Source organism: Ochotona curzoniae, unplaced genomic scaffold, assembly GCF_017591425.1.
Source record: "Ochotona curzoniae isolate NIBS_2020 unplaced genomic scaffold, NIBS_Ocur_1.0 contig_3502, whole genome shotgun sequence".
NCBI classification, from domain to species: Eukaryota; Metazoa; Chordata; class Mammalia; order Lagomorpha; family Ochotonidae; genus Ochotona; species Ochotona curzoniae.
The window spans coordinates 890,119-909,853 of NW_024465886.1; the positions used below are offsets into that span (position 1 = coordinate 890,119).

General features: G+C 46.0%; 1 protein-coding gene across 8 annotated transcripts in view; it reads left to right on the forward strand.

Moving 5' to 3' along the window:
• TRPM3 (transient receptor potential cation channel subfamily M member 3) overlaps window positions 1-19,735 on the forward strand; it is a 409,651-nt gene that overhangs the window by 241,862 nt on the left and 148,054 nt on the right. For 7 of the 8 annotated variants that reach the window (XM_040980946.1, XM_040980944.1, XM_040980945.1 and 4 more), the window contains exons 2-4: window positions 8,142-8,221; window positions 8,788-8,992; window positions 18,254-18,467. In XM_040980946.1, coding sequence (XP_040836880.1) covers window positions 8,142-8,221; window positions 8,788-8,992; window positions 18,254-18,467 — 499 coding nt within the window. Of the gene's footprint in view, window positions 1-8,141; window positions 8,222-8,787; window positions 8,993-18,253; window positions 18,468-19,735 lie in introns of those variants that run through there. The other variant, XM_040980950.1, reaches the window with a different exon arrangement.

Sequence of the window (19,735 nt, forward strand, 5' to 3'; positions counted from 1 at the left end):
TTTCCACACTCTTGTATGCAACTCTTGTTTTGAATATCCCACCAAGTATTGTTATTCAAATGCTGTCCGTTCAATTGTGCTCATACAAATGGTACCCATTTAGTTACATGAAAGGTGTCCATTCAGTTGTTCTCATACAAATGTAACCTCAGTTGTAATCCTGCGCTCACTGACCTTCTGGGTCACCGTGCCCTACACCATGCCTTCCGGCCCGCAGTGAGTGGTCCTTTCTCTGATGCCCGCGGCTGTTAGTTATTTCTTAACTCTGCATTCTGCATTTCCAGTTTTCAGATTTTTCTTGCAGTGACTGAAATTGGAGGTCCAGGTAGTATTCAATGGAGTGTGCAGAGTTAGAAACTCGACAACTAGGCTTCTGCTGACATTTTGTGTATAATCATTGCTTAGAGATGCATGCACTGGAACTGTGTGCGTGCAAGATGTGTGCTTGGTACACTTGCGAGGTGAAAAATTGTCCATTTGTAGAAATGCATGCCCAACTTGCTAGTATTGCACATTCAAGCAGTTAGCATTATCTGAATTATTTGAAGTAGGATAAGATACATGCACACATGAACTTGAATGAGTCCTGTAACTTATCCTTGCTCTGCATGAGCTGTGGCTTCAAGTAGTGTCCATGTTAAATAGTGCCGTGTGCACATCAGGAAACCATGTAATAACCAAAGACAAAGGGAAAAGAAATAACTGCCCAAAGAAGTATGTTCTTGTTGTGCAACCAACTAATGGTGAGTTGTACACCTTCTCCAGGGGCTGCAGTTTTAATGGATGGCCATAAATGGTGTTCTAATACTGAGATAATCCAAAAATCAAAAAGTTGATGGGTGGATGGGCATGTGTGTGTCGACACGTGCCTTTTCCCCCCCATTTTTGCCAGCAGCTAGAAACGGGGCACCATGGGTCATAAAGAAGCTAATTTTCTACTACATAATGGACAGGGCTCTTAGGGACAAACCTAGGATTCAAAGTTTAAAAAGGCGATCAGGGATATAGTAGTTGGTCTACATTTCGTGATTTTTCCAGTAACTACCAAATTTGTGAATAACTTTCTTCCAAAATGCTATCACAGTCAGCACTCGTGTGCCAGACAGAAATCTGGACGGAGATGGTTCTGGAGTTGGTACTTGTGAACATGTACATGCAAAATAATCACGTTGACTATGATCCATGAATGTGAATGCTATTTGTCTGTATCATTTCAAAAGGCAGTATGTTATCTTTACTCAGAGCTTTTGTGGATTGGAAATATGGTTTGTATGGCTGGAGCTAGTGAGTTGGGTCCACCTGGTGTAGAAGCATGTTAGAGGAGCAAGCTGTGACCTGCCAAGGAATCTGGATTCTAAAGGGAATAGGAAATCAATGAAAAATTTGGGGGTAGAGGTGATAAGATACCTTGAGTTAATTCATCTTTTGACAGATCATCAGTAAAAACACTCTGCACAATACTGCATCGATGGATAGCTGGCTTCATGTATTTGGCAAAATCCATGGAACTTGAGTGACACAAAATGAACCATTCATGTAAACACCGAGTTTTTCCATCTATCAATTTCTTTGTTCTAGCAAATGTGCACACACCAATCAAGGTATTAAATAAGGGAACTTGGCTGATTGAATCACGAATTATGTGAAAACCCTAACTTCTGTTTAACAGAAAGCACAGCGCTTACTCCAAGGGAAGAACAATTTGGAGAGCCCAGTAAAGAAGCCAGCAGAATATTTAAAAGCAGATAGCTTTTTTGAGAAGAATCTTGCTGATATAAATATTTGTAACATGAAGTATTCAGAGACAAGGTCTCCCCCTTAGGATAAAGGTGAGATAAGGCCGTAGGTGGGAGGGGACAATACAGTCATGTAGCTGTGCCATGGAACTCAATTTGTAGACTAAATCTTACTTTGGGCCATCTTTTAAACTTTTTATACCTACTTTTGATTTTGTGTGTATTCTTAGGTATATAACTTTAAATTATTGTATATAGGGATTGCTGAGGTATGAGTTAGTGTCTCCCAGGGTCTTTTTCTAAGGGGATGCAATAGTGGTATTCCAGCATAAGAATTAAGTCAATGAGACACAGACGGTGGTAGTATTGGGACTAAGGGATGATATGGGTGACATTTTGAAGCTAAACCTAATAACCTTGAACAACCTTGAAGCTGTCACATTAGAGCAGTATAGTAGAGGCTGAATTTATGTGAATGCCTTTATTGACTTAAAAATCTGGTAACCTGGCAGAGAAACATGATTATGAAATAGAAATACATTCCTGTGGCATTAACTTCATAATTTTTCCATTTCTGGAAAGTAATGGGAAAAGCATCACAGGTGTGTGACTTGGCCTATTTGGTTAGATGTTGCTGTTCCTGATAATGAAAGCAGGAATAGTTTGTTTTCAGTGCTTCCAGTCCAAAAATAATTTTGGCTAGGTTAAAAAAAAATGTATAGCTTTCTGAGACTATGCAGCTATTGTGACTCAAATCGCGATTTGATTTGTTGCTTGATGGGCAGGGGTGAAGGCAAGACAATAGCAAGCTCTGGTCTGGAAAAGTGAGTGGTAGAAATTGAAATGCAAGTTATTGACAATCCTTATAGTGCCGCGATAATAGTTGAGGTATTAGTTCGTCAGATTAGAACTTTAAACATGACCTAAGTTGCTCAACCCAGAGTATTCCTAAGAATGCAGCGGGGCTTGGTGTGGCTGTGGATTCTGATGCCCAGAATCCTTGACTCGAAGGACTGAGACAGACCTTGAACTGCCTCAGGATGACCAAAATACACCAAGGTCACCTGCCTTGTTGACAAGTCGTGGCCAGGCTTGGCATAACTGATCGCAGTGCCACTACCTTTGATCTGCACCCATATGCTGTCGCGGGCACAGGCCATCAGGTGTTTAAAAAACAGAATGTGGCTTTTCACCCAGACATGTGCAGTTATTAGAGAAGGGACAGCAGGATGAGAAGTGTGATGGTCAAAATGCATTATTGGCGTTTTTAGCACTGGTGGAAGGCCCTCGGCAAGGACAAACTGTGATCTACTTAGATTCAGAGATGAAAATATTCTTTTGCAGCTCTCCGTTTGTAGCAGTGCCTCTCTCAAGAAATGCTGTCACTCCAGTTCTTTACAGGAACAATGCCGCTTGTGTGCCAGCCGCTGGGAGCCTCCGTGCACTGTTTCTTTGGAAGGATTTGCTTTCAAAGTTGAACTTCCAGAACACCTTATCACATTTTACTCTGTGAAAGTGAAAAAAAGAAAGAGGGGCTGGGGGTGGGGCTAGAGAGCCTGTTAGGACTTGTGCCAGGTAAATCCGATCTCGAGGGATCTCTTTTGCTTTTGGCGTCAGATTAAATGTTCAAATCAAGCAGTGTTTGAGGCTGTGAGGGAATGTGCATGGGATTCTTAGTGAAGCTAATCCCACAGCTTTGGTACATTCCAAGGGGCTAATCTGCCCAAGTTCATTGCTTACTTGAAACGTCTCTAGGGGGAAGAGCTGGGCAAGTGATTTTTTTTTTCCAGTGGGCGGTCATCAGAGCATTATTAACGGCATGACCAGCCCCAGCCACGGCAAAATGAAACCAGCAGGCTCTGCCCCTGGGACTGCCTTTGCCACTGCCCGGAGTCCTCACACAGGTAAATGATTGCAGTTAACTTCTCTTCAACTGCTCAGTGTTTGTTCTGGGGACCTAAGAAGACGAAGAGAAGCCAGAGACGCAGAGAGGGAGAGCAGAAGACAAAGATGAGCTGTGCCTGCATGATCTTTGTAGCTTGGCTATGAGATGGGAGAGTGTGGCAGTGAGAGGCCTGGTGACATTTTCCTGGTCACTTGTTCCTATGAAGTTAGAGGACTCTTTGTCCAGTCGGATGGTTACTAACCTGGGTTGTTTCTCTGTTGAGCAGTTCTGGAAGAGTGGATAGCCACAGTGGCACTTTCCAAGGCTTCTTGGTATGGAGTGGGATTTTAATACACTTGGGAATATGTACCAGCAAGCTAGTACCCGGAGACATTCCAGGTTCTGCAGTTGATAGGGGGATCTCAGAGAGAAGATTCAGGGTAAAATGGAGACAGTGTTGTTATCAGAAGCTTTGTGGAAAAGAATGGATACTTAAATGGTTTAATTTTTGAAGGCAAAATCTGTTTATTTTTGTTGTTGTGTCTCTCATTTGAGTGCTTTGTTGTCTGTTGATTTAACTTTGGAAATGAGTACTCTAGCCTTCCAGGATAATCATTACACTGTGTCTAAAATGTGACTGTCCTCAATTTTGTTTTGAGTCAGATGTGCTTTAATTATTAGCCTTTGAAGAACATTTCCCTGTTACATCTCACACATGACTGATAATGCAGAAAGACAAGAAAGAAAATAGCCCTTCCCATGGTTCTGTGCCCATTCCAGCTTCAGGAAAGAATGTATGAAAGTGGTTTTCTGAGTTCCAGGAGAAGCCGTCTTTTGCAAAAGCACACGAGGCTTTTGAGGCATGTTTTAAAAGAAGAGATTTTTGGACACAACTGTCTGTTGACATTTTGCCTTAGAGAATAATTGAAAGATCAGCTAGAAACATGGTGTGCCAGAACTCCTCCATGTGTTCAAATAGGGAGGATAACCTGCCCGGGCTGAGTTGGATGGCAAAGTAAAGTAGAAAGCTTCACGCAGAGTTCAAAGCCTTTGGACAAAAGAAGAGGGGATTAGTTTAGGGAACCAGCTAAGCCATGATTATACATCAAATGTGCCCTCTCGAAGGAAAAAAATTGGAAGATTTAGTATCTGCCACACCATAGACATGAATATAACACACACTAAGAACCGAAGTCCACAGAGTGCTTGGTGGCTTGCAGTGGAAGTCTTCCATGCATTCTTTCTGTTCCACATTACACTTTTTTTCTGAGAGAATCTAATTCAATTACCCGTGGTGGGAAGATGTCTTACCTTTCCCCTTTGTTTCCTCTCTGAATGGTCTTGGCAAGGCCAGTGGTGCACTGCCTAATCCCAAGACACAGAAACTGATCCGCAAACCTCTGACAGTGAGGTGAGTCCTCGCCTTTCAGAAGGTCATTGAGATGCTATGGCAGTCGCAAGGCAAAGGGCTCTTACTTAAAGGTTAACAGAGCAGCTGGTTGTCTGTAAGCCTATAGAATTCTTCATGGCCTTCCAGGTTAAAGCTGGGATCCATGAGCAAAAGAAAGAATGACAGTGTCCTTGCAAAGTGTCATCTGTGACCCATGGCCCCTTGGATACTATAGCTGAGTCTGATGCATTTCTGTCCTGTACCTGTGATATTTGGCCATGTCTCCCCTTTGTCACATCCATGCTATATGCTGATGTCTTCCATCTGATTGTGCCACCCCACCCTTGTAAGAAAAAGTAATACTGTTTGTTACTCCCTCTGTGAGAACTGCAAGAAAGAGATGAGAAAGCAGAAAGTGCAAATCTGAGAGTGTAGCACTTGCTAAATGTGAGTGCTCTTGGATACGGCTCTGCTTTTCTTCAGTCATCACTCACTCGTAGACTCAGGTTAGCAGAGAGGGTCGGAATATGAATTCAGGTCAGGCCTGGGCGTTCTAACTTTTACCACATCTCTCTGCTTTCATTTCTTCTCTGGCAAGTGGATATAGTAGGAGTACTTTTTTGGTGAGAATTCTTAAGAGGAGCCATGCGTTTCACACATGAAAGTCACAGTGGTGAACACACAGAGGGGCTTCAGTCAGCGTTGGCCGATGTTCAAAGCTGTGCTGCTCCGTGTGAATGACCCGCTTTGGTGGTCAACTTATCCCAGGTGGCTGTGATGCTGCATGTGTTCTAGAAGTAGCTCCGCGAGGTGAAGGAACCCTGTCCATGATCATCCAGACGTCCTGGGCACCTGTCATCCCAGCACAAAAGGGAATGAGTGCAGAGGTGCCCTCTGTTCCTGTGGATGCCCTCAGAACTTGTCATCTAAACCTAAAGTGCCGTAGTCAACCAGGGCGGGCACCTGTTTTTCAAGTGAAAGTGTGGTACACAAAAGATAAAGATGATGTGTGTCGGGTATTCCCACCGTATCCTCTGAATAGAAGAGGAAAATTGAGGATCAGAAATGTGTGCCTGCCCCATGCTGCAGTGCCCGTCATACTGTAGCTGCACACCTGATGTACAAGCAGTGACTTTGCTTTGCCAGCTGCTCTCAGGGACAGTGGCTCCACACCCCCTGAAATTCCCCGGATATTCCCCCAAGGCTTGGCCAAAGTGGGCTGTGAAAGAAAGGAAAGAACCTTCTCCCCAAGATGTGGAGAGAGTTGGTTTCGAATACCCAGGAAAGAACATTTGCCTGTGTTGGTGCCAAGAGATGGAATCAGTGAAGGAATTCAGTCTGGGGAAAATCAGGGCCTGTGAAGAGTTTAACGTACAGGCTGTCTACAAAGATAAACATGGGTTATCTATGACACTAAGCTCATTTTTGTTGCAAAGATGGAACTTTTTCTCCATGTTTGAGAAAGCGTGTCTTGGGAAACTTGATGCCAGGACTTTGTTCACACCCTTCTGGCAAAGAGAACTACTTCAGTTCTTTTTGTCACGTGTGCACCCCCTGGATCTTTGTGGTGTGGGGTGCTTCTTCTGGTGGGAAACTCAGGGACACCCAGAAACTTGGAGCAGATGGTGAGCGTGACTGAATCAGGCTGAGTCCACCATGCCCCTCAGCCATCCCCCATATTGCTCCTTGTAAAACATGCATCGTTATCGTGGGAAACTCCTGTCTTCAGTCCCACACAGGGGAATAGGCCTCCATTGTGGGCGAGGGGGCATGGCTAAGACATGAAGACACTGAGGGCAGAAATGAACCCAGGCTTGGTAAACGCATGAGTAGTTGGCAGTCAAGGGCAGTTCCTGCCCACTAATAGGTGGCAGAGGGACAGGCCAAGTAGGCTCAGTGGCGGTTTAATCCATTATGTTCTAAGAGTAAGAATTCGGAGATCAGCACTATGGCTCATCTGGATCATCCTCCATCTTCAGGCGTCAGCATTCCCTAGGAACGCTGGTTTGCATCCCGGCTGCTCTGCTTCCATCCAGCTCCCTACTTGTGGCCTGTGAAAGCAAGGAGGGTGGCCATGTTCTTTGGATGCAGCTCCCACATAGTAGACCCACAAGAAACTCTGGCTGCTGGCTTCTGATCAGCTCAGTTCCTACGGTTATAGCCTCTGGATAGTGAACCAGAGGATGGAAGATATTTCTCTGTCCTCTCTGTAAATCTGCCTTTCCAATAAAAATCAATCTTTTTTAAAAAGAGTAAGCATTTGGTTTCTGTGCTGGACTAGAGCAAAGCTGGCATGGAAATGCCGTCACAGGTTGCTCTAGCAGCTTCTCTCTGAAATGCTTGCAGAAGCAACCTGCTGAGCAGCTACTTGCGTTGTGTGTGGGACTCATCAGATACTGGTAGTGAAAGGAGTGAAGGGGCCTGATGGGTGCCCCGCTTTGGCACACAGATCCTGCTGTTGGCTGGAACCTCTGAACCCAATCTCAGGGCAGGACTCCTGGGAGGAGAGCCCCAGTGATGTCCTTTCTGAAAACCTGAGTTTGCCACGGCTGAGGACACGTGGGAGGCCAGCACAGAAAACAGAAAAGGAGCCGTCTTCTGTCCTGGGAGATGCTGGACTGCAATAGGCATTTTTCTTCCTGTGTTTTCGCTTCCTCTTCCTCCCTCTGCACTTAAGCAGGTTTGGGATTTTAGAAAAGGTATCATGATGAATGAGAGCTCACAGTTACATGGTTCGTCTGCCATCCTGCCACCCCACCTTCTACAGGAAAATTAAAAACAACAAACAAACGGAAATGCTTGTTGTGGAAATCTTGTAATCATGCAGTTGCGTTTCTCACCACCACTGAGGACTCGTGTTCTGCCTGTTGCACGATTTTGTCCTTCCACCTTGATATTATCTACAAATTGTATTGACTTACTGTGATTCAAAAATTACTGTGAATTTGTATGTAGTTCAGACAAAGTTACAACTGTTCCTTTAGCTCATCATCTCAACAGCACGTTCTAGAAGTAATTGATTTGGTTATCTCAGTGTTTGTGCTGATGACCACATTTTCAATTCTGTTTGTAATAATTAGGCTACCGTATTTAAAAGTTAGGTTCACCTTTTCGGTTTTCTCTTTTTCAGGCCCAGAAATCCTGGATAGAAAGAGCATTTTACAAGAGAGAATGTGTTCATATAATACCCAGCACCAAAGACCCCCATAGGTAAGCCAATGCCTCCAATATATTGAGAGTGCAAAGCAGTAATTATGGAAACAGCCTGCAATAATGATCACTACTTGTTTCAGGGGAAACAGATAGAAACGAGGCATATTTATGTTATTCATTTAGACAATCACGCATGCACAGCATTATACGCCTTGCTGTAGGTAATTGCTCGTGTGCGAGCTGAGGAAGGAGAAGCTGTAACCCTATGCTTGGAATCATTCGTATGTGCTACCACAGGATATGTGTGTGTATATATATATTTTTACTGGTTTTCTCATGCAAACATTTTGTGAAAATGCTCTGGTTTGCTGGTGTTGTAGCTTGAATATAGGCCACGTGTGAGAGGGCTGGAGGAAAGGGAAGAATACAGCGTGCGGAGCTGCAAAAAGAATGGAGGGAGTACGGGAGGTTAAGTGTGTCACTCAAAGCCTGGACATCACCCCTTAAAGGCTTTGTAGCTAAGCGATGAGTGGGGAGATGTGGACTGCACGATTTTCTAGCCTTTAGTGTGTCGATCAGTACTGGCTGATACCGGGAGTTGATGCTTCCCCTGTGTGTCCCAGGTGTTGCTGTGGACGTCTGATCGGCCAACATGTTGGCCTCACTCCCAGCATCTCTGTGCTCCAGAACGAGAAGAACGAGAGCCGCCTCTCCCGAAATGACATCCAGTCCGAGAAGTGGTCCATCGGCAAGCACACGCAGCTCAGCCCCACGGATGCCTTTGGCACCATTGAGTTCCAAGGTGGCGGCCACTCCAACAAAGCCATGGTAATCAGAAAGCTGTTCAATCCATGCTACAGCTACTGTGTGTCAACAACAGATGGGTTAAGAGCATGGGATTTAGATTTGGGGTGTAATTGTGACTTGGCCACCTCCTAACAGTTCACTTATTCTCAGTATCTGGCTCTAATGTGTTTCACTTCTTCCTATGTAAAGATAGGATGAAAACACTACCGTAGGGTTGTAGTCACTGAAATCATACTGACAAAATAGCTTCATCAGCTAATATTTATTATACTAGTTTGTGAATCTTACTGCTAAGATGTCTTTCTTAATCCATATACTCCGCCTCTTGTTTGCGTTGTTCTGTGTAGCTCGCCATCACACTCTTTGCTTCCCCGTCCGATAGAGAGCTTGTGTCCAGACGGAATGTTCTGCCGGCGTCAGCCGTGTCAGTGCAGCCTCAGCAGGAGGATTCTGTAGGAGCAGCGCCCGTGGGGCACGAGAGGCTCTGGAATGTGCGAAACTTTGGGTTGCCAATCCTAAGTCTTACCTTTCCTCACAGACCACTTCCTTCTGGGCTGAGAGAGCTTTGGGGAACAAAAGTATAGAATGTGATTCTGAAATTCTGGAGAGGCTGTTAGAGCCCCACAAGGCTGCTCCTCACTGTTAAAGGACGGCTAACCGAGGTTGGGGCTCTTGGACGTGGCTGGTCTCAGGCGTGTTATGGAATCTCCTGAGGTCTGAGTGGAAGTTCGCTTAGAGAAGCACACGGCCAAATGCAAGTGGACTCCCAGCCTAAACGTGTAACAAAGCTCCCTCACTCCTGTTGTTTTTCTTTTCTTTACTTGCTTCTATGTCCCCTCCCCCTGTACCTCCACTGCAAACACACGTATACACACACACACACACACACACACACACACACACACACACACGAGCAGGTTCTTTATCAAGAATAGCCAACTGTTCCTAGTCTTTTTTTCAGACCTTCTGTCTTGAGCTATTTATTACGTTACACCAAGTTGGAACTCATCTTGGGAAAATAAGGATGCAGTTAGCAACCCCTCCAGTGAGACTTGGGATTATGAAGAACGAGTTTATTAGTCTTTCCTACACCAAACTAAGCAGAATGGTTAACTTCCTCACCCCACTTAAGGGAAGTGTTGGTCCATACAAGATGACTAAATGTCCCCAGCTTAGTTTAGCTCCTGTCCGTGGTCTTGTGAATGAGGTGCAGTCACTGAAGCACGAATGAGGGCACTTCAGAAAGTTCCTGGAAAATAGAGTTGAACTGGAGTTTACTTTAATGCAAAAGGTCTTGAAATCCATGCATCATTCTTTTTTAAAGATTTATTTTTATTATTTTTTCATTGGAAAGGCAGATATACAGAGAGGAGAGACAGAGAGGAAGATCTTCCGTCCGATGATTCACTCCCCAAGTGAGCGCAACGAGCCGATACTATGCCGATCCGAAGCCAGGAGCCTCTTCCGGGTCTCCCACGCGGGTGCAGGTTCCCAAAGCTTTGGGCCGTCCTCTGCTGCTTTCCCAGGCCACAGGCAGGGAGCTGGAAGGGAAGCGGGGCTGCCGGGATTAGAACCGGCGCCCATATGGGATCCCGGGCGGCAAGGTGAGGACCTTTAACCACTTGCGCCACCGCGCCGGGCCCCATGCATCATTCTTTCATGAGACACATTTTTCCATGAGCTTTTTGGAACAGCCTCGTGTAATGCAGGTTTTTCAGAGCTATGAATTAAAAGTCATACAAGTTCAACTCAGGAAAGAATGCTACCAAATTGAAAGTGGCTCCCACGATAATAGTCATTACTGAGTGGTTCATTCAGGACCACCCCAGGGTGCTGGAAAGGCACGGTCGAGCAATATGCCAGGAGCCCACAAGCTCCACAGTGGGCATCACTCATTGTTTCCATTTTAGACATTCCATCCAATATGGAGACTCCCTGAAGAGTCATCACCTTCAGAAACTCTAGTTAGCATGATCAATCATTGCCTAAATGTGCGTTAATTCGTTTTCAGAGGATTGATTTCAGCAGTTTACAGATTATAAAAATGATCTGTATTTTCATCAAATGGTAGTTTCGACAATCTCTGAAGTTTATAAAACTTAAGCCACTTGGCCAGTGTTTCACAAGCTCAGTGTTTCTTTCAGAAGATGAAGATATCTGTTGTTGAAAACATCTTAGGATGAGGAGTATTTGTTGAACAGGAAAGACTATGGGTTCTGGGTTCAGTTTGAGTTGAGCCCAGAAATCCTAGAGCTTCTGTGTTATCTGAAGAGCCTGGCTCACACTTCTAGGCCCCAGTGACTTACTCTGTTGCATAAACTTTTAACACTCCTGTCGTCAGAAGTGAATGCAGTGACCTATGGCACACATCTGACAGTGCCGAGCACATAGTAGAGAAGAAACAGCCATACTGCCTAGGCTGAGTATTCCTAACTTGAAAAACCTCAAGTCTAATATGTTCCCAAAGCTAGAGCATTTTGGAGTTGATGGGATGCACTAAGTGGAAAATTCCACACCTGACCTCCTTGGCAGGTCGTAATCAGAATGCAAGGACGCAGCGCACAGCTCCCGCTGTGTCCCAGGGGAGAAAGGCCTGCCCACAGTTTTCCACTGAGTTGTATCTTGCTCAACACAAGCCTGTCTCATGAAATGGCACAAGTGTCTGGACGGGCCGCTGGCAGGCACGGGAGCCTGGAATACTTTATTATGTGTATGTGAATATTCCAATATCCAGGGCCGCTGGAGATCTGCACCCCCTCCAGTCCAAAACATTTCAGATAATGGGTATTAATCTGTCACCGTGTTGTTATTTGCTTTAGGCTCTGAAAGAAATTATAAAAGCATTTTGGCTAACATTGGAAGGATGCTCTGAATTGTGTCTTAGTAGAATTTTGCAGAAAGCCAGATTATACTTTTTCCCATTAGCGTATTTGGATAATTCCAGAAGTTCTGACTTCATAGCCCACTGACTGACAGGCGAATCTAAAGTCGCATTGCAGTCTGTTAATACCCCTGCTCTCTCATTACTGAGTCAGTGTATGTCTTAGTCCGGTATACCTATGTCCTCTGCCTCGGTGTCCTCATCTGTCAGCTGGACCCAGCAATTCCTAGTTCACAGGGACTGACTGAAGGAGTGAATTGATATGAAGGCCCTGCAGAAAGCTCATGAAACATGCATGCTGTGGAAACACAGTGCATGCATCTCAGTGATGTATGTGTGTGTGTGTGCGCCCGCGTGCAATGAAATAAACATGGTAACTCGACCTTACGCGACCCTTCAGTTTTAAGTAATTCAAGTGCCTGTTGTCAGAGCGAGACTGTGTTTGCTATTGTTACTCGTCCTGCAGTGAGGTCTCGCTTGCTGTAGCTATGAGATAAACTTTTCCAGTGGATGGAAATCAGAATGTCTGACCTTGCAGTCAGCATGAAACCTAAGCCTTGCTCATGATCTAACTGTAAAATCTTGGTGAAACCATTAACTTAGCTGAGCCTGAAGTTTTGTAATCTGTGACTTTGAAGTAGATAGGGTTGTCTTACTTGATGTTTGTAAGGGAGGGAAAAAATAATAAAGAAGAATCTAGCATTAAGTTAGAGATCTTTGTGGAAATCATAATTCCTTATTGAAATCAGTGGCGGGGCAGTGATGAGCCTGCTTCTCCTCCCGAGAGTGCAGAGATGTGCCGTGGGTCTTTGCAGCGGGAGCTCTGGCTGCCCGAGTCCACCGGTCACTGGTGTCTGTTGAACTTCAGCAGAAGTCAGATTGTGGAGCACACCTCGAGGTGCCAGCCCGAGGAGAGGCGGCCATTTCTCTGTCCTGAAATGTGGCAGGGCGTGTGGTTCGCCTGGAGTTGGGCTCTCAAGTCTTGGCTGTCTTCATCATGGAGAGACAGCAGGCAAGTAAGACCAGGGACAGTGTGCCAGTTTTGAGAGTCTGACCCCTCTGAAACAACGGAATTACCAAAGACACAGTCAAGGAAAAATGGTTGTTTCTAAATTTGTATTTGTGTATTTGAAAGACAGAGACAAGACACGGAGATATTCCGTCTGGTAGTTTATAGCTGAAAGGCTTGCTGCAGCTGGGAACCCCATCAGACTCTGACAAAAGTGAATGGCAGGGACCCCGTTATTTGCTCTATCATTTACTGAATCTCAGGGTTCGCAAAGCAGGAAGCTGGAATTGGGCATCCAGCATGGGGTGGAGGTCCAGACCCTAAGGCAGTACTCCACTATGGCGTGGATTTACCCCATGCTGCAGCTTACCCGCTAAGCCAAGGCTTACCACTAGAATCACATTATCAAGAGTCTTCACACAAAAGACGAAGCAATGGACTACATGTCTGTAGAACTTGCTTTACTTGTACAAAGTGAACTGTGCCATGCCTTTCAGGCTTAGCAATCGAGGGACGCCTCAGCCTTACCCTGTCCCCTGCCTTTCCCACCAACCCTCCTCCTTCCTTCCTTCTCAGTCCTTACAAGAACTCACTTTTGATTTGCTGTGGTTCTCCAGGATACTGTGTTGTAACTCCAGGTACCCCTCCGCCCCCTTGTCCCTGCTCCCTCCCTGCTTGCCCTTCAGGGAGTTCCAGCCTTACCTTTCTGCTGTTTAGGCATTGCACGGCGTCGGAGCTATGGGCAGAAGTAGAAAAAGCAGAGTCACCAGGCCATATTCACTGTGTCCTTGGGAGGTCTCCCGTGACTTCACAGGCGTGTCCCGCGGCCTTTGTGACATTGAGAATGTGGAATTCAACGCCTGTGTTCCCTCGGATGCTAATCGTACAGGATCTGCTGTCCTGTAAGGGAACAGCCCATCTCCTCGCCTCAAGGAAAATGTAAATGTCCCCCTTTACCTCAGATACGTGAAGGAAACAATATGGAAACAATAATCTTAGCTACTTCCCTGTAGCCCTTGAACCTTTTTACCCAATTAACTATGTAAGGATTGTCAATAAAAAACAAACAAACAAAATAAAGGGCAATGAAATTTGCAAATCAAAAAAAAAAAAAACGGAAAAAAAGAAAAATGTAGGCTAGAGAATTCCGGCTGCAGACCCCTGGCGTGCTCTCGCACCTGTCCGTGTGTCAGGTGAACCCGCAGACCCCTGGCGTGCTCCCGCACCTGTCCGTGTGTCAGGTGAACCCGCAGACCCCTGGCGTGTTCCCGTGCCTGCCCGTGTGTCAGGTGAACCCGCAGACCCCTGGCGTGCTCTCGCACCTGTCCGTGTGTCAGGTGAACCCGCAGACCCCTGGCGTGCTTCCGCACCTGCCCGTGTGTCAGGTGAACCCGCAGACCCCTGGCATGCTCCCGCATCTGCCCGCGTGTCAGGTGAACCCGCAGACCCCTGGCGTGTTCCCGTGCCTGCCCGTGTGTCAGGTGAACCCGCAGACCCCTGGCATGCTCTCACACCTGCCAGTGTGTCAGGTGAACCCGCAGACCCCTGGCATGCTCTCGCACCTGCCCGTGTGTCAGGTGAACCCGCAGACCCCTGGCATGCTCCCGCATCTGCCCGCGTGTCAGGTGAACCCGCAGACCCCTGGCATGCTCCCGCACCTGCCCGTGTGTCAGGTGAACCCGCAGACCCCTGGCATGCTCTCACACCTGCCAGTGTGTCAGGTGAACCCGCAGACCCCTGGCGTGCTCCCGCACCTGCCCGTGTGTCGGGTGAACCCGCAGACCCCTGGCGTGCTCCCGCACCTGCCCGTGTGTCGGGTGAACTCTTCCTTATTTCTCATCTTCCTCTAAGACTCCGCATTTCTTCCCCGCAATAGTTGGTATCTGACTCTGGGCAGTTGTGAAAGCAATATGGAATAAATGGGTCACCAAACTAGAAATTAAATAACAGTGATTACAACTTCAAATATTTTGTTTCCAGGGAGATTTGGTATCTCTTAAACCATCAAAGGCATTGAACTTTCAGTGCCAAGCAAAAGGCTTGACAGACTTGCTACCAGCAAAAGTATCTCAGCAGTTAAATGCAGCATGTTCTGCTTGGACACAGTTGTAATGACAAGCGCCCATTTAAAGTGGGACTACAAGGAATTAAAACTGGAAATGATGTTTTTCACATTTCTAGACAGGAAAATAGAGAAATTTCCCACCACCGGCTTGAGAGCAAGGCATTAAAACTACTGTTAAAATAGATTCTGTGGGGCCTGGTGCAGTAGCCTAGCAGCTAAAGTCCTCACCTTGCACGCACCTGGATCCCATATGGGCACCAGTTCCAAACCCAGTCGCATTAAGCTACTTCCTACCTCTGAGGCTGCATGTGGAGCAGTTAAGGCACATGGCGCTGCAAATTTCTCTTAACCCATGTTGGAAAAAATCTTGTCTTCTGCTGGAATGGGTCTACATGAAGCACGCCATATTGTTTCAGAGTGCAAAGGCAAATGTTTGATCATATGCAGAGCGAACTTTGCCAATATCTACTGTTCCCCTTCTGGAATCATTTTTATAGGTAGTCAAATCAATATTGAGGTATCTGAGAGTCCAGCACTGCACTTCCGGTGCATGCATATAGCACTTTTAGCTCCTCAGAATTCCTTGAGATGCAGCGAACTACGATAGTACTATGTCCCTTTGTTTTCTGTTTCCGCTAAGTGGATCTGAAGCTTCTATTTCTAAAAACATAGAGGTTCTGGATCCGTGTGATTTCCCAGTGCCAAAAATACAGCAATAGATTATCCTCTGTTGGATTGATTGCCTGACTTGTGTTACGTGCACACGTTTTCTGATTAGAGGAGATGCTGCCAGAGCATGAACGCTGAATCAACTCAAAGCTTGAAACCTTTCTCATTGCCCCTAGCCTACAATTTCAGGTGTTAAGATACTACAGGAAGCTGGAATTGACCGTCAGCAGGCTGTGTGTCCCACGCTCTGCTGCCCAGGGCTTTCATCCCATCCGATCCTATCCTATCCGTTCCTATCCTATCCTGTATAAAGTGGATCATTTCATATTTCCAGTAGTGTTTTATTAGATTTATGAACTCTTATTGATATACATATTGTATATATTACTCTGCTTGAAGTGTATACACACACGTGTACACTTGTGGATACATTTATAAATGCACAGAAGCACTCCCTGCAGTGAGATCTACATCAGATAAAAACTGTGTCGGCAGTCAGAAGATGTCTCACTTTCTCTCATTTTGTAAAAACATGTTCAACGCGTACAGACTGCTCCTGGGGCCACCAGAGCTCCTGGCTTCGCGCGGCTAGCGCGGTGAGGAGAGGCCGTTGGTTCCCTGCTGCCCCTCTGTGGGCAGCTGGCCGGCCTCTGTCTGCGGTCTGCCTGAGTGAGCTGTTTTAATTGGGAGCCATGAATCTTCTGGCTGTGGGAACTCATTTCTTGGATAATTCTGAGATAGTCTCTTGAGTCATTTCCGTTTCCTGTCCTCTTTCGTGTCCGTCCTGGGTCCTGATCATTTCCTCCTGCCTTGGTCAGGTCCCTTTCATGTTGTCAGCTGCCAGTTGTGTTATGTTTATCTTCTGCACTTGCTGCTTATCCATCATCATTTGAATTATTACTTTTTTTTTTTTTAAAGATTTATTTTTATTATTTTTTCATTGGAAAGGCGGATATACAGAGAGGAGAGACAGAGAGGAAGATCTTCCGTCCGATGATTCACTCCCCAAGTGAGCGCAACGGGCCGATACCACGCCGATCCGAAGCCAGGAGCCTCCTCCGGGTCTCCCACGCGGGTGCAGGGTCCCAAAGCTTTGGGCCGTCCTCGACTGCTTTCCCGGGCCACAGGCAGGGAGCTGGAAGGGAAGCGGGGCCGCCGGGATTAGAACCAGCGCCCATATGGGATCCCGGGCGTGCAAGGCGAGGACCTCAACCGCTTGCGCCACCGCGCCGGGCCCGAATTATTACATTTTAATTTCCAGAGACTTCTTTGGTCTTTTCATAAGCCTGTGGTGGCTTCCTGGAGTTGGTTTCTTACCTCTTCAATCACTTCATTCATGTTTAGCACCTTAGATGTAGCTTCCTCTGTATCTTTTCATTGTATTATCCTGGGGACATTGGGCATCTGCCCGATTCTGTGTTGACTCTCCCTGAGATGGATGTCTTCCTTGTGCATCTGTGACTGTTTTTATTCTGAAATACTTCTCCCCATCTGTATTGCTCGTGCATTCTTCCACAAAGGATTTAAGCTGGCTTCTACCTGGAGGCGCCCTTCAGCCGGTTGTGTGTCTATGCTGAGTCTTCAAGTTGGCATTTCTGAAAGGACAGTAGTAGTGTAGTGTGGACTGAAGCCAGTGTAAGCCTCAACTCGTGTGGAACATGCTCCTGGTAGGATTTCCCCCATTTGCCATTGCCAAGGACCAGGTAGCAGGCTTCCTCACTGTTTTCAAAGCTGCTGTGTTAGAAGAACTGCCAGTAAGCTTCCACAAAGCAATCACATGAGATGCTTGGGATCTTGCAGGGTTTACAGGAAAACCAAGGACGCCAGTCATTTCTTACTACCTGATTTCCCTAGCTGCACTTTCTGCTTTGCTTGGGAATGTTCCGTTTCTCACTGCAATTCAGCAACCTGTGTCAAATGGCAATGTGTAGTTGCCTGATAGTTGACTTGTTCCCAGCCAGCAGCGGAAGGTTCTGTGTAGTTGGACAGAAATGAGTGTCTGTATATATGGTTATACAGATGTTTATCACTGTGTGTTTCTGTAGAACATGTATGTGAGTCCTTGCCAGCGGCACCCAGTCACTGCTTATCTACCATACGTTCCCGTTTGGCAGTCACGGCATGCCCTTTGTCACTAGTCTTTTCAGAAGGCGAAGAAAGTGGCATGCAGTTATTACTGATTGAACTAACTGTAATTCCATGCTGCCTTATCTTAAAATTCCAATGACCTTGTGTAGAATTATGAATTCTCTGATAATCCAAATAATAGGGTGTGGGAAGCAATTGTGTTTTTATCCAGTGGCTATATTGGGATTTCTTACAGTGAAAATAATAAAAACATTGTAACAGTTGTCCAAATATAAATAGTGATAGAATGTAAAAATAACTTCTTATGTACAAAGAACTGTGCTTAAGCTGCGTTTTAGAAAATCCAGTGATTTCCAAGTTTGTAGAAATTTCAAGAATGCTTCAAAAAGGGTGCATCCCTTTGGGCTCATGAAGCCTCTTTGGGTTAGGGGTTAAGAAAAGGATCGCCCCTTTTAAAATATCTGACACTGTGGGACACGGTCAGCAAGCATTGGCACATGAAGTTGTAACCAGCGCGAACCAGCTGGGCAGCTCTTCCGTCTCCCTAACTCCTGGGCTCTCCTCTCCTAGTACGTGCGGGTATCATTTGATACGAAGCCCGACCTCCTCCTACACCTGATGACCAAGGAATGGCAACTGGAGCTCCCCAAGCTTCTGATCTCGGTCCACGGGGGCCTGCAGAACTTCGAGCTGCAGCCTAAGCTGAAGCAAGTCTTCGGGAAGGGGCTCATCAAAGCCGCCATGACGACGGGGGCGTGGATATTCAGCGGAGGCGTGAACACAGGTAACTGGGAAGGGGCAGACAGGGGCTGCAGGCCGCACGCACGCAGCGCCTGAGGGGCCTCTCTCTGGAGGTCTCCAGTACACCCCCTCCTTATTTCCTGCCCGGGCGCATCCACTCTGAGCTGTGACTGATTCTCTCCCATTACTGTATAATTCAATCTCAGCCTAGAATTACTGACCGAAAAACGGTGGGTTGGAACATGTAACGGTTGACAGCACTGAATTTATAAAGTTGGCTAATGGAATCTCAGGGGGTATTCTCGATAGCTGAAATTTCCATATAAACATCCATAATTGTTTAAGCAATAATTTTGCTTTAAATTAGAAGCTCTGCCTCTGTCCTTTAAGCAGGTTCAAGATGGACTCCAAATAGCTTTCATTTTAGTAAAATGCCTTTACCATCTGGAACATAAATTGTGATGGCAAAATCAAATGAGATGTATCTATTATTTAAAATGTTTCATTAAATCATGCCTGTACCAATGGAATATTCACCTCACTCTGAATTCCAAATTGCTTGCCTGCCTGCCTGCCTGCCTGCCTGCCTGCCTGCCTGCCTGCCTGCCTGCCAAACGGAACTAGGTGGTTGTCCAGGCATACTGTCGCATGATTTGCTACTTAAGCTAAGTGCTTGTCTGCAGAACGTGGTTTCCATGCAGCCATAACGGGACGCGTGTCTGTCTGCTTCTGCCCTGTCTCCATGGCTTGATTCAGAAGTGCACAAGTGTAGCCTAAAGTTACTGCATCCTGTGCACAAGGCTTAGTCTGTACATGTGGACTTATGGGAAGTTAGTGTGGCACGGGGACCCCATGGGCTAAGTGGCATTGCAACACACACCTCAGGGTTGGGTGTGTTTATTTGTTTTGCACTCTAGGTGATGTTCAAGGGAGAAGTGCACAGAGAACTCTCAAAAAATCTCTAGAATGTGAATATTCAGCACAAAAGATCGAATCAGTAATACCTTCAGACTGCTCATGCTGAACATTTTTAGGCAAAAGCCTGACACAGTCTATAAAGTGACTATATCTTATAAGGATCTGCTTTGTCAGTGCTATGCTGTGTATTCTAGTAATCGGATATCTGTGTGCTCCAAGTTTTATTCTCGGGAAAGGAGGTGTCACTTTCCTGGATTTAGTCCATGGCTTTCCTGTCATTCAGAGACACATTGCAAGAGCACGACAGATTCGAAGGAACCTGTAATCAATGCTTTTTCCAAGCACCTGGAATGTTACTGGTGTTTATGTTTTGATGCCAAAGCAAGGATACAC